Genomic DNA, 13,512 nt, shown 5'->3' with positions numbered 1-13,512 from the left:
TTCACAGCTGGACAAAGATAACTCTTTACATCATAAGGGATCTGGACAGCTCTGGCTACAGTGCTCTCACGGTAAAAGACTTCATAAATAGCACTTTAAGCAAAGAGAAACTAGAAGTGCCTGAAACACACAAAATAAAACATTCAAATCTCCAATACTGAAAGAGATACTGTAAGTTAAAAAGCAAAGGGCCATGCGAGGACGTAGCTGAGTGGTAGAGCACTTTGCCTACCCTGTGAGAAACTCGAAGCTCAATTCCTAGTAGAAAAGTATGCCAGCTCCAAGTCCACGGACAAGAAAATCCTTATGGAATATAAAGAGCCAGGAAGCATTAAAGCATGTTCACAAAAATCAGAAAAGTGAAAAATAAAAGCAATATCATAAAACACCACTTCTCTCTTTGCAGATAGGCAGCTTGAGAAATATTAACAAACCCTGACTTCTCGGGACTCTGAGAGACACATACGGCCACAATGGTGCACACGCTCACACATACGGTGGAGGTGAGGGTTGGTGGGGACTGCCAACTGACAGTCCATCATCACCAAGCACACAAGCATCTGGCACGCCTGGGAGGGACCACAGAGACTGGATAAAACCTGGGTTATCCTGACTAGGCCAGGGCCTTTCCCTGGCTGGACACTATGTGACCACAGGGGCCTGTGTCCCAGGCTGCAGAGAAAGGAGCTGTGAGGCAGCCTGAGCACTGGCGTCACTGCTCGTCCCCAGCTTCGGCCTCACAGGCTCTACCTTACACTAGGAGCCCAAGCTAACACTTCCTTCCTCAAACTGCTTCTGTCGGTGTTACAGACATGACCCAAGAAGCCAGCGTGGTGAATATGACAATTATGGTGTTTGAGTGGCAGTTTCTGTCCCAACACAAAAGGTGCAAACGCCAGGAACCAGCAACTTTACTAAAAGGCATCACCCATGGGAGACTCTGAGTGCTCCCATGAACTGCACTTGGAGCATGAACACACGACCACAGCTCAGCATGTGAAAAGGCAATTAACCTGAAGATCGTTAGCAAGTATAGAAGCTAGTATCCTGTAATATTCGTCTGTGTGTGTGTGTGTGTGTGTGTGTGTGTGTGTGTGTGTGTGTGTGTGGTAGCTGGTTTGTGCATCTCCATGTCCACATGATGTAGAAGACCTAGGCTGATGTCTGGGTCCTCCCTTAATCTCTCTCTGTCTGATTTTCCAAGGTAGCCTCTGTTAAGCCCAGAGCTCAATGATCTGGCCACTGTAGTGACCCAGCTGGCCCTGAGGATACCGGACCTGCCTCTTTGTTGCTGTTTGTTTGAAACAGGCTCACTCACATGGGCCTGGCCTCAGACTCGCAAAGATCTGCCAGCCGCCGCATCCCCAGCGCTGGGGCAAACGGTGGCCACAGAGCCCACCCGGCTCTTACTGGAACCCTCGGACCTCCTGCCAGTGCAGTGAGCGCTTTGCTCACTGGGTCCCCATCTCCCCAGCCCTCTCCTTACACCCACCGTTAAGCAGTTTGGAAGTGAGGCAGAGACCACGCTACCTACACTGAAGATGCACAGGCTCACTGTGGAAACACAGGCTCAGGAGCTGTCTTAGACTGGTCTCCCAACGTGCTAAGGCCTATACACAGAATCCGCATGACTGCACTGTCACGAGCAGCCTGCAGAACTAAGGAGTGACTGAGTAGAGTTCCTAAACCAGCTACAGTGCAACAAGTGGGTCCAGCGAGGAATGCCACCCCATCTTTCCCAACACACCCCAGGCTGCCTGGCCAGGGGAGCCTCAGCACGTGAGCAGGGCCTAGACTCTCCTTTCCATCCCTGGATGGAATGCCTGGTGAGGAGTGCAGAGCCCTCAGCCAGAAACATGGACTTGCGGTCCCTAATCTCATCAGAAGACCCTCTCCCACCAGAGCGTCAAGACATCAAGCTGAGAAGAGTCTGTTAGGACAGAACCAGGCAGAAGGCCGAGAAGTGTCCGGGAGGCGGCATGGAGGAGTGAGGAGTGATGCAGATGCACAGGGTGGAGGAAGTGATACGGGTGAAGATGCTGCTGGACCATGACTGTAAGCACGGGCAGGCCACGGCATCACCCACCTGTACTCCTGCAACACAGAACTTCACACCAACAGAGAGAGCCTGCATCAGCGGCATAATGACTGTGGCCACAGAAACCACCGGAGCCTCCGGCTTCCCTTCCACCAACTACTTCCCTCATGCCTGAACTGGGAAACTTCCTACCCTGCTCACTGGTCACCTTCCTGAACCTTCTCAGCAGTACAGGCCCATGATGCCACTTCACCTACGAGCCTTCCCCCACAGTGCTACATCATTTGGGAGAAGAAAATGCCCATAGATACTTCCTAAAAGGAGGAAGTCCCACCATGCTCCTGCCATTGCCCAGTCTGAGGCCATGATGATCTGGAAACCATGTTTTCGAGAACCCGGTAGCTGCCAGCTCTCAGAAGCATCCACATTCTTCTCTCTCTAACCCTCATCTATTCAATATGTGCACACACATGCACATACATGCGCATGTATGGAAGTCGGAGGGCAGCTTGAAGGAGTCAGCTCCGGCCTTCCACCATGTGGTCGCTGGGACCCCACTCAGGTTGTCAGGCTTGATAACAAGGGCCTTCACACGCTAGGCCATCTCACTGGCCCTGAATCCCTCTGAAGTCAGGGGAAGCAGGTGAGGGGAAGCAGGACCGGAAACCTGGCCACCACCTCGAGATTTCAGATATTCTCCAACTGTGCAGTCCTTTGTGAACTGTTCCTATGGTATGTACACTGGGCTCAATCACTGGGAAGTCGATCCTGGGTGCAGGAAACTGTATTTTCTGACGACGGAAGGTGTCTGCCATTGCCGTCTGGTCTCCGGTGTCAGATTCACGCACGTATACAGTTTTCCATAGGAGGCAGCTGGCAGATGACAGCCCTGAGTTGCCTTTCATGTACCACATTTCAATAACCAATTAGGTTATTAAGTGAAACCAGTAATCACATTAAACTTGGAATATGGCTTATTCATAACTGCTGAAAGTAATTATTCTAGAGCTAAAGCAACCACACGAGTAACACCCAGACTTGGCACGTCTTTACAGGAACATATTTGGCAGCCAACAGCCAGCCCAAATGTCTTACGGATCTGCGAAAATACTTCTTTCAAATCAATGGCCTCCCTCTGTAAATAACACAGGATTCTGGGCCTCCTCTAACTGTGTATTGATACATTAACCATGCACACAGAATCAAGTAGAGCCCGGAAAAAAAGTACTATTTTCTAGTCTTATAATCAGTTCCTTTTTTGATGTTTTGGGGGTTTTTGTTTGCCTTTTTTTATTATTATTTGTTTGGAAACAGGGTCTAACTGTGGAGCCCTAGCTGGCCTATAATTCACTCTGTAAACCAACCTGGCCTCAAACTCACAGAGAGCCACCTGTGTCTGTCTCCCAAATGCTGGGTCTAAAGGCGTGTGCCGCCACTAGCTTGTTAATCTTTTTAATATGCAGAAACATATGCAAATTGTATAAGCAAAGCTTATATGTATACACTTTGCTTATGCCACAAGCTCTCATGGAAAACCAGCCTCAAATTAAATACAGCACTTAAATTACTTTAGAAATGCTCCCACCCCTAAACTCTAAACTTAAAAACAAAAAGTTAAGAACTTGGACCAGAGATGAGCACAACAAAACACTCACCAAGTAAGATTCATTGTTCCAGCATTCAAAATACAAACTCAATAAAGAATTCGGAATCCCTCACGAGCACACACCACCAGCTCCTGCAAAAGCTGAGGAACATGGCCTGAGCTATGCCCGTAGGAGGAAGGTAGGCAAGCCAGAGAGGAAAAGCCTGGCCCTGCGCCCTCGGCTCCACCCGGTCAGGAGGACTCACCCAGGCTGCTGCTGCAGACACAAGGCACCAAGGAACGAAGTGCACACCCAGGCTTTACAGATGCCCTGCAGCCGCGGGGCAAGAGAGGAACGTACCTGAGGTGAAGAGGCTAGGCAGCCCGGGAGCCAATCAACGTGAGTTCCCACCACGAGGGAGGTCCTGACACTTCCAGGAACTGCAGGAGGTTTTCCTTTAAGAGCTACAGACTGGGAGACAGCTCACTGGGTGAAGCAGCTGGCTGCACCAGCCTGATGACCTCCGTTGAGGTCCCCAGATCCCACAAAAAAAAAAAAAAAAAAAAAATCCCGTAATCTGTAATCTCGTTGTCTAAACTGGTAGAGGGAGACAGACAGTACATGGAAGTGTGCAGAAAACAGGGCTAAATTTTAGTATCAAATAAGAAGTTAACAGGAGAGTTTTCAAGTGTCTATTTATAACTAAATAAACACACACAGCACACATGCAACCCCGTGACAAGCCAATGGAAATATGGCGACAGGGGCTGCAGGCAGGTGCCACAGAACACGGGTCTAAGAGAAGTGCGTGAGAACTGGGAGTCACACGTCAGCGTGGCGACACCGTGAGCAGCACGGCAGGCTCCCAGCCGCTCACAGGGCCAGCAGGTTGAACAGTCGTGCAGAGGCCCACCCTGGCCTGGCAGGGCAGCTGGGCAGATAGGATGGCCAACCCCCAGACACAGCCAAGGAGACTACCCTGCTCACTAAGTCTCTGGCAGCTCCTCCAAGTTCAAACACGCTCCAGACACAATGTCCTTCTCACCCACCACCTTGAGGTCTACACTGATGGTTTTCTGAGTCTGAGATTCCATACACTTACATATACCCTGTACCTCTCCATTAAAAATACAAATTTCTGCAGTGGTCAAATACAGTTTCTACCCGTGCCAAGTCACTTTTCAACAACTGGAGCTCAGTATCTTTCCACACTCTTACTCACAGTGCCACATGGATACGTGTGTCAGGCATGACAACGGCTGCCTGGTCCAGGCCATGTTCAGAAGGAACCACTGTGGCCAAGACAGCCTCCTACGACTCTCCTCCAGCATCCACATCAAGCCCTGGACGTCCAGGCTGCCATGCAGGTGAGATCACAGCACCAAAGGTGTTTAATGGAATTAACACAGAGAGCTGAGCACCCATGTCAACTGCAGCTGTCAGGCTGGCTCTTGTAAACCATCATTCACGCATCACTGCTTTCTGCAAACCTGCTCTAACAGTTATACCTAGGCTTTCCGTCAATGTCTCATGGGCGTATAAAATGCCTGGTTTAAATACCTGCAATCTTAATAACAGGATAGGAGAGCATTTGCCGATGCTCTGTGCGTACTCTGAGGAAAGAGCAGAAGAGGGGCACTGCGCAGCTCCCAGCACTCAAAGGTCTCTTTTCAAAAGCCGCTAGCCCAAAAGCCTCCGCAGAGTGAGAATAGTCACATGATGTGGCCATGTGACATGCCCGTCTCCTTCAGAGATAGCTACGACTCCATAACTTGATGCTAATACACGGCCTGGGCGTTAGTGGGGAAGTCGCTGTCCTTGGGACCACAGGAAATGATGTCAGCAGATCCACAAGGCTCCTCGGCACCTGCCTGCCATCAACCTCTCTCTTTTCTTACTAAGTTGCATCTTCCCCTCTCTCTTCCCATATTAGGTTCAAATATGACACATTATTAGGATGATGTAAGTACATGTGTAGAAGGAATTTAGCTCAGTGGTAAAGTGTTTGTCTAGGAGTTCGCTACCCAGCAACTCGAAAACCCACTGTATTAGTGCAAGCCTACAGTCCCAGCACTGAAGAGATGGAGGCCAGCACTAGAGAAACTTCTCCACTCTTGTACAAAGGAAACAATGGTCTCTGATGCTTAATAACGAACTCAAGGAAAATTGTTCTTTAACTAGAGCTGTAGAGACAGCTCAGCATCTGAGAGCGCAGAAGGCTCACAAGAGCCTGGCCCCGGCATCCTCGGCTCACAGTCACTCCTAACTCCAGTTTCAGGAGCTGTGGCAGCTTCTGGACTCCATGGCCAGGGCGTTCCCACAGAGAAGCAGGCACGCACACACAATTCTCTAAAACCTCTTTAAAGAAAAACTCAGCTTGGCTCGGCAACTGCCTGGCTTTGACGGGGCCACTGGGTTAGCTCATGAGGAACCCCTGATTTCCTCACAAAGGATGGGGGCAATGTCTGCCTCCTGCGGGACCCAGGGGTCAAAGTGTGTACTCTCAGCTACTCGGGAGGCCAAGGCAGGAGGAGTAAAGGTTGAAGGCCAACTTGGGCTACAAAGTGAGTCTAAAGCTTGTCTCAACACCTCAGTGAGACCTTGTCTTAAAACAGAAAAATAAAGACACGGGCACCATCACTCATGGGAATGTGCTCATGTCAGACCTAGGCAAGGCCGTAGGGTCAGATGCTAACACTACAAAAGTAAAAACTTTTTCCTCAAAGTGGAAAAAAAAAAAGACACAGTGCTTCCCTAACATTTCACCGAACACGCGCGTAACAAAATCACCGCACCATCAAAACACTACCAGTCACATAAACAAGTGTGCAAACAGAAAAGGGGGCTTAAAGTTCAAGAAGGTCAACAGGCCTCACTGGCTGGCCCGGCTCTGCACCTTAAGCTGCAGAAAAAGTGCAGAAGAGCTTCAGCAGAGAGCCTCCCTGGCCAAGCACCTGTCCCCACCCTGGAGCAAAGAGCCTGCAAGCAGCACGCCTTTCTGGTTCACTCGGCCCTGCAGGTGCTGAGACCCTCCTCCCCTGCAGAGAGGCGCAAAGGGCTGAAGAACTGCCCTTGTGTCCAGGTGCGATGCCTCTGCAGAGCCAGGGCAGCAGAGAGCCCTGTACCACACCAGGCACATCTAGTACTTAGACTCAATCACCCCGAGGAAGGAAAGCAAGTTCCCCCTGCCCGTCCCCATCCTGGCTGCATCCCCGTCCCCACAGCTCTGCGCTGGGCTCCTCTGCCTGCAAGCCCCCGACCTCAGGTGCCAGGACAGTGCCCAGCAGCTACAGGGCACCCCGGCTGTGTGCAGCTACAGGCTCGGCCCACAAACCTCTTTCTCTCAGCAGCTGCCATGGCCGAACAGCCTAGGCTACCCCAAATGCTTAAAGTGGGTGTTTTCAAAGGGGGAACTGTGAAGGGTCAAATCAGGGACCTAGAAACATCTTCAGAGCTGCAGTTTGAAAAGAAGTCCGCTCCAGTTCCCAGTCTCCAAGGCCACAGGTTACCTGACACCACGGAGACCTACTGTAACCACACAGACGATCTTAGTCTTCTATGCACGTGTTCCGCAGGAAGAGTGGAAGAGGAAAGTGTGTATACAAGAGCATGTAAAGCGTATTGTGTGAGTGTGTGCATATGTGTGTATGTGAGGATAAGCACATGGCATGTGTTCGGTGTATGTTAAATATGTGGGCACGTATGACTGTACATCAACACGTGTTCTGTGTTTATGATCTCCACATGTGTGTATCAATGCATGCGCTGTAATGTGTGCGTGTTTATGTGTACATATGCATGTGTGCTTGACTGTGCACATGCTTGTGGACATGAGTGTTCTGGTGTCTATCTGTGTTCTCGAAGGCCTGCGCAGATGTATACTTCTGTATGTGCACGTTTGGGACCATGATGCGCCATGCGCATATGCGAGGCACACGCGTGCATGCGCACTTCTGTGTCTGCATGTGTGCTTGCTTGAGCGTGAGTAAGTGTGGTTTTGGTGTTTATACGTGGTGTCTTTCGTGTGTATGGCGAGCACGCACAAGCACATGTACTTGGGGAAGAGAAGGGCATTCCGGAGGAGTCTTGGACTCACCCCTTACTGACGGACTACGGACACCAGAAGAGAACACAGACTGAGGAAACCAAGTGTTCATTAGTGCAGCCTTAGTGGTGAGCAGCCACAAGGAGACCAGGAGGACGAGACAGCGTCGGTTTACGGCAGTGCCAGCTTAGCACCCGCTGTGCAGGATGCCCAGCGCCCAGCCTCTGGATACAGGACTCTGAGCCCGAACCAGAAACAGGGCACAAGGCCATCACAACACAGGGCTTCCGAGGGCGCCCCAGCAGGACCGCCCAGGTCCGGGTCCAGGAAAAGGGCTAGTGGGCTGCAGACACCGGACCCACCCCGCCGCCCCCACTCACCTGCTACGGGCTCGGGCACAGCCTCCTCACCGCTATCATCCACCACCTCCTCGGCCAGGCCAGAGCTCTGGCCTGGGGAGTCGGTGATGGCGCAGGCCGAGCCAGGGCTGCTTGGCTGGGACGTGGAGTCACCCTCGCTGAGGGAACCGCAGCGGGCCCGCACCGCCCTGTCCCCTTCGAGGTCCCTGTCTCGGCGCGCACGGCGGTGCACGCGGGAGTGGAGCACCATCTGGTGGTAGGTGCGGAAGATCTTGCCGCACTCGAAGCACTCGGAGGATTTGCCCTGGCCAGCGGTGGCCGCGGGCCTGCGGCTGGGGCGCGAGGCAGGCCGGGGGTCCGGGTGGCCAGGAAGCATGGGGTCCCCAGGGACACTGGCCCTCTTCCTGGGGGGACCCTGGGTAGCAGGGGCGTCCTGCTCACGCTTGCGTTTCTCCTGGCTCACCAGTATGTACTCACGCTTGTCCTTGTCAAAGGCTACGTCCCCGGCCAGCGCTTCATCCCAGGTCCCGTACTTGAGGTACTCGGCCGGCTCAGCCACCTTGCCCCTGGTGGCCAGCTGCCAGGCCTGATAGCTGTTGACGGGGTCCAGCTCGGGCACCCGCCGCCCAGACCGCCCACTGGGGGAAACATCACCAGCCACGCACGGTGTCAGGTTCAGGCACTGTAAGAAGAGCTGCTTACTGTCCAGGGGACCCTCTGTGTCCCCCTCCTCAGCCGGGGCTCGAGTCCGGCTGGCTTCAACTTTTCGGTGTATGGCGTTATGGGCATTCAAGCTGTCCAGGTTTGTAAACAGGTTCCCGCACTTTGTGCAGACCTCGTAGAGGGACAGGCCGGCGACGATGACCTCCTCCTGAACCACGTTGTTGATGGTGGCGATGGGGTCCAGCTCGCTCTTGGGCTTGTTCTTGCTTCCCGCCTTGGGGCCGTGTGCCTTCATGTGGTTCTTGAGGAACCACGGCTCTTTGAATCTCCGGCCGCAGATGTGGCAGCCGTGGTCAAAGGAGCCTCGGTGCTTCTTCATGTGAGCCTTGAGGAACCAGGTCTGGCTGAAGGCCTGGCCACACACCTCGCACGGGAACTCGCCAGGGCTCAGCTCGGGTTTGCCGTTCTCCACGCAGGCCTCGCCGCCATTGGGCACCTGGGCTGTGATGTGCTCCCTCTCGACGTGGCTCAGCAGCGACTCCTCCCGCAGGGCAACGTAGCTGCACAGCCTGCACTTGAAGGGCTTGTGCGCTTGGTGCACGTGCAGCTCCAGGTCCTTCTGGCGCGGGAACCGGCTCTTGCAGAAGGGGCACTGCACAGCGGCCTCGGCGTCTTCCTGGGCACCCGCCATCACCTCCACCTCCTTGCGGCTGCTCCTCAGCAGAATCTTGCTGCCGTCCACCTGCACGGCCCCGTTGAGCATGCGGTTGCAGGCCGAGGTGCTCTTGGTGGGGCTGGCACACCCATCCGGGCCCTCGGAGACCCGCATCTCACCCAGCTGCGCCTCGCCGGCCTCCGGCTCGTGCCCCTGGATCAAAGTCCCTGTCCGGTGGCTGCGGATGTGAATCTTGAGGTTGCCCTTCTGGGAAGCCCTGTGGTCACAGTAGGGGCACTTGTAGGGCTTCTCCCCCGTGTGCTTGCGCATGTGCTGTGACAGGGAGCTCTGGAAGGGAAAGCTCTTGCCGCAGATGCAGCAGCTGTGGCAGGCAGCCTTGTCCCCGTCCACCTCGTGGCTCCTGCCGGCCCTGGGTGGGCTGGGTCCTCTCCTCAGCTCCATCTCAGCCTCTCTGCTGTGGTCCATCGGGACGACGTGGTGTCACGGCAAAGCCTTGTGTCGTGAGGGCCCGAAGCTGTGTCTTATCTCGCCATTTTCAGAGGGGCTCCTGCCGCCCAGCGGGCAGACAGGTACTTCTGACCAGCGGGTGCATGTCCCGTGATGCGGCAGACGGCAGCCAGCACCTGTGGCAGAGACAGAACCCTCATTAATTGTGTGCGCAGCACTGCCTGTGGTCAGTTTCTGGGTACCCACTGAGGAAGCCGCTCACTCTGAACTAAAGGGCAAGGACACTCCTGAACACGGCAACAGGTGAGTGCTGAGCCACTTGCCCCTTTAAAGGTCCACAGCAATAGTCATGCTAACATAGGTAACTCCTACACACCTCCACCAGAAGGGGAATCTTTAAGAAAACCTGCAAAACCGTGTTGAGTGTGGAGAAAAGCAGGCTTCCGCACAAGAGGACGTAAGGGACAGGGAAGCAGAGTTGAAAGGATGGGAGGCAGAGTCTGGCTGAACCCGGAACCCACACTTCCTGAGTCTTGGAGGGTACAGCTGGCAGTAGCTAAAAGGGATGCTGCTGGATTTAGGGCTGAAGAGGCAAGCCCTCCGTTAGGAACATACAGGGACATAAAGCAGAAACACCCAAATCCTGAGGCCGTGGATCCTCGCGGCAGCTACCCTGTCTGGGCTACGTGTACAAGTGCTGTCTGTAGTGCAAGCACAAACCGAGCACAAACCAAGCACAAACCACGCACATCTGGCCTGGCCTACAATTTCCTTCCCTTGCTCGTATGCATCCAAAGGGACCCCAAGCTCCCCAAGACCGAGTCCGGACTCTAGGAAGACCGCCTTCCACCAAAAGGCTGTGTGCCTTCCTTCCCGATTTACTGTGTCCTCACGGGTCAGACTCAAATCCTGGCCCTAACAATGACCAGGATATGGTGCCCAGGCCATGCTGAGTCCATACATCATCACGTACTATGGTCACGCCACTCCACGCCTACCCATCCACCAGAGGAGAGGCAGGTTCCTCCCTGGGTCCTACCCGCTCCCTGACAGCCACCTAACCTGACAGCCTATGTGCTTAGGCCCAGTGCTGAGCAGGGTATGATGCTGAGACAGGCAAGCAGGCAGGCAGGCACATGCATGCACTCGTGCCTGCACGCGCGCGCGCACACATACACACACACACAGAGAGAGAGAGAGAGAGAGAGAGAGAGAGAGAGAAAGACAGAGAGAGAGAGAGAGAGAGAATTTGCATGTGCAGAATTTTACAGAACACAAAGAAGCCACACACCTAGTTTTTGTTGTAGGGTCGCAGTGTGCTCACACTGTCTTAACCACATCATAGGGTTTCTTCCCAGAGAGCCTTAGGTACCCATTCCTGGCCTGCTCTGGGTATCGCCTGCACCTATTCACTGAGATAAGCCTTAAAGGAAAGGATCAACCAGCAGAGGTGCTGCCAACCGCTGGACATGGCAGACCTCCTGAGAGCAGCGCGGCCACAAACACTCCACGGGATAGAAATCTCAGAGTGACCTGAAAACACAGGAGCTGAGGAGAGGACCCAGCCCTCCTAGGGCCAGCAGGAGCCATGAGATAGATGGAGACACGGCTGCCTGCCACAGAACAGCTGTTGCTTCTGTTGAGAGGGCTTTCCCCTCCAGAGCCTGCTGACACAGCACATGCTGAGCATGCAGAGGAGAGCCCCCTACAGGTCTCCAAAGAACCTAAATTGCACAGGCTGGACAGCGCCCCCTACAGGTCTCCAAAGAACCTAAATGGCACAGGCCAGGCCGTCAGGCTGGACAGTGCCCCCTACAGGTCTCTAGGACAACTAAATGAGCATATGGAGGCCAAGCTGGGCAGTCTCCTGCAAGGGTGTGCCTTCCTGGCTCCTGCAGAGACTGCCCAGCAGAGCCCAACAGCAGAAACAGAGCCCAAAAAGCTCACTGCCTCCAAAAGTAAAGCAAAATCATAAGCTTCTTGAAGTTGGTAAAGGAGGTAATCGTGACCACATCTCAAAGACAAAGCCAACTTAAATAATTTTATCAAGAAGCTTTTTGTGGCTGTATAGTTATTTACAGTCACTTAATATAAAAGGCAAATAATTCCGAGAAAGTGCCACAATTCCCAGACACTACTCCAGTTCCCCTGAAAATGCTAGATAAGAAACATATAAAAATATGAACGAAAAAATTCTGTACATGTAACTTAACGAAATAGGGCATAAAAGTCTTATGCATTTAAAGAATTGTCTGGCGATAAACTGAAGAAAACCAAAATCTGGGGTCGAATGGACCTGAAGTAACTTCAGACTCCAGTGTACTGCCACACGCCCATCAGTGGTGTCCAGTGCCATTCAGCTACCCAAGAGAGCTAGGCAGTCACATGCCAGGGCCTGAGAAGAGACTCAGCAAGAGCCACGGGTACGCAGGGACCGCAGCGGCAGCCCACGGAGCACCGGGGTGAAGGCGAACACCTGGGGCACGTAGGCCTGCAGGTGCAGGTGCCGCCACCGCTGCGGCCTGCTGACACCTGCTCCGCCTCAGCTACAGGGGTGAGGTGTGGAATCGCAGCTCTGTGACTCCACTACAAAGCCGGCCTGGTCCTCTGCCCCCTCCCCTTCCCCCACACTTTACACCCTAGGTGCATTTCCCACCTGTTGGAGATGTAAGGAAATGAGAAGACAGAGCCCTGGGTACCTAGAGGACCTTCACAAAGGGCTCTGTGTGGCTCTGCCCTGCCAGTGACACACGCCTGCCCTTCTTCTCCTCAGTGTTTACCAACCCCAAGCACACATGGACACCTGCCCTCACCAGCCCAGAGACCTGTGTGGGGAGCTTCCGTGTTCTACCCAGCCATCCCCCAAACTAGTGAACAGGAAGGCACTCATTCAGGGCAGGGTTCAGTGCCACAGGCAGCCCAGCTTTCCTCCTCAATAAAAAGCCCTGAAACAAAGCCCAGGAGAAGCACCCAGGCTGGATTTCAGAGCACTAAAGGCCCTGAAGAGAAAACAACAGCCATGCCGACGTGAAGATTGCCCATGGCCAAGCCCGGTCAACACTGGCTAAGGCACGCTGCAGGGGACTGAGCCATTCTGACCAGAGGCTGGGCCACTGCTCCTGGTAATGCAGGCTGGGGACCAAGCCTTGTTCTACCTCACATCCCCACAGGGTCACTCAGGGGCCAAACCAACAGAGCTCTGAACTCATCCCTTCAGCTACAGGTACAAACTGGTGTCAGTCAAGGCTGTCACCTGTGGAGCTCACCATAAATACTGAGCGCAGAAGTCTGACGGCTGCATCAATCGCAGGTAGTGTCCAGCCACTCATACAAACTACTGTCCTTAAAGCCCAAGGCCACAGTGGCCAGCCAGGCTCCAACGAGTTACCCACCACATCTGTACCTGATGGGCAACGGCACATGGTACCCTGTGTGGTACCCTGTGACTAAGCAGGGTCTAACCAAACAGTCAACACCATCTGGCTAACCAGAGCATCCACAAAGCACGTCAACCTGAGAGTAACCGGCCTTGGAAAACCAATACATGCTAGCTTGCTACCTCAGCCCAGACGACCTGGCACCCTGCGCCCTGCACCCCTGCACCCTGCGCCCCTGCGCCCTGCACCCTGCGCCCTGCACCCTGTACCCCCTGCGCCCTGCACCCCTGCACCCTGTACCCCCTGCGCCCTGCACCCCTG

General features: G+C 53.8%; 1 protein-coding gene across 7 annotated transcripts in view; it reads right to left on the bottom strand.

Moving 5' to 3' along the window:
* Positions 1–13,512, bottom strand: part of Znf516 (zinc finger protein 516) — an 86,331-nt gene that overhangs the window by 36,858 nt on the left and 35,961 nt on the right. For all 7 annotated transcript variants that reach the window (XM_055598748.1, XM_055598753.1, XM_055598746.1 and 4 more), the window contains exon 2: positions 8,050–9,990. In XM_055598748.1, the coding sequence (XP_055454723.1) occupies positions 8,050–9,832 (1,783 nt within the window). In that variant the 5' untranslated portion in view covers positions 9,833–9,990. The remainder of the gene's footprint in view (positions 1–8,049; positions 9,991–13,512) is intronic.

Source organism: Psammomys obesus, unplaced genomic scaffold (assembly GCF_907164565.1).
Source record: "Psammomys obesus unplaced genomic scaffold, mPsaObe1.curated_primary_1811, whole genome shotgun sequence".
Lineage (NCBI taxonomy): Eukaryota > Metazoa > Chordata > Mammalia > Rodentia > Muridae > Psammomys > Psammomys obesus.
The sequence above is the reverse complement of the archived record's forward strand: the minus strand, read 5'-3'. Positions and strand labels throughout refer to the sequence as shown.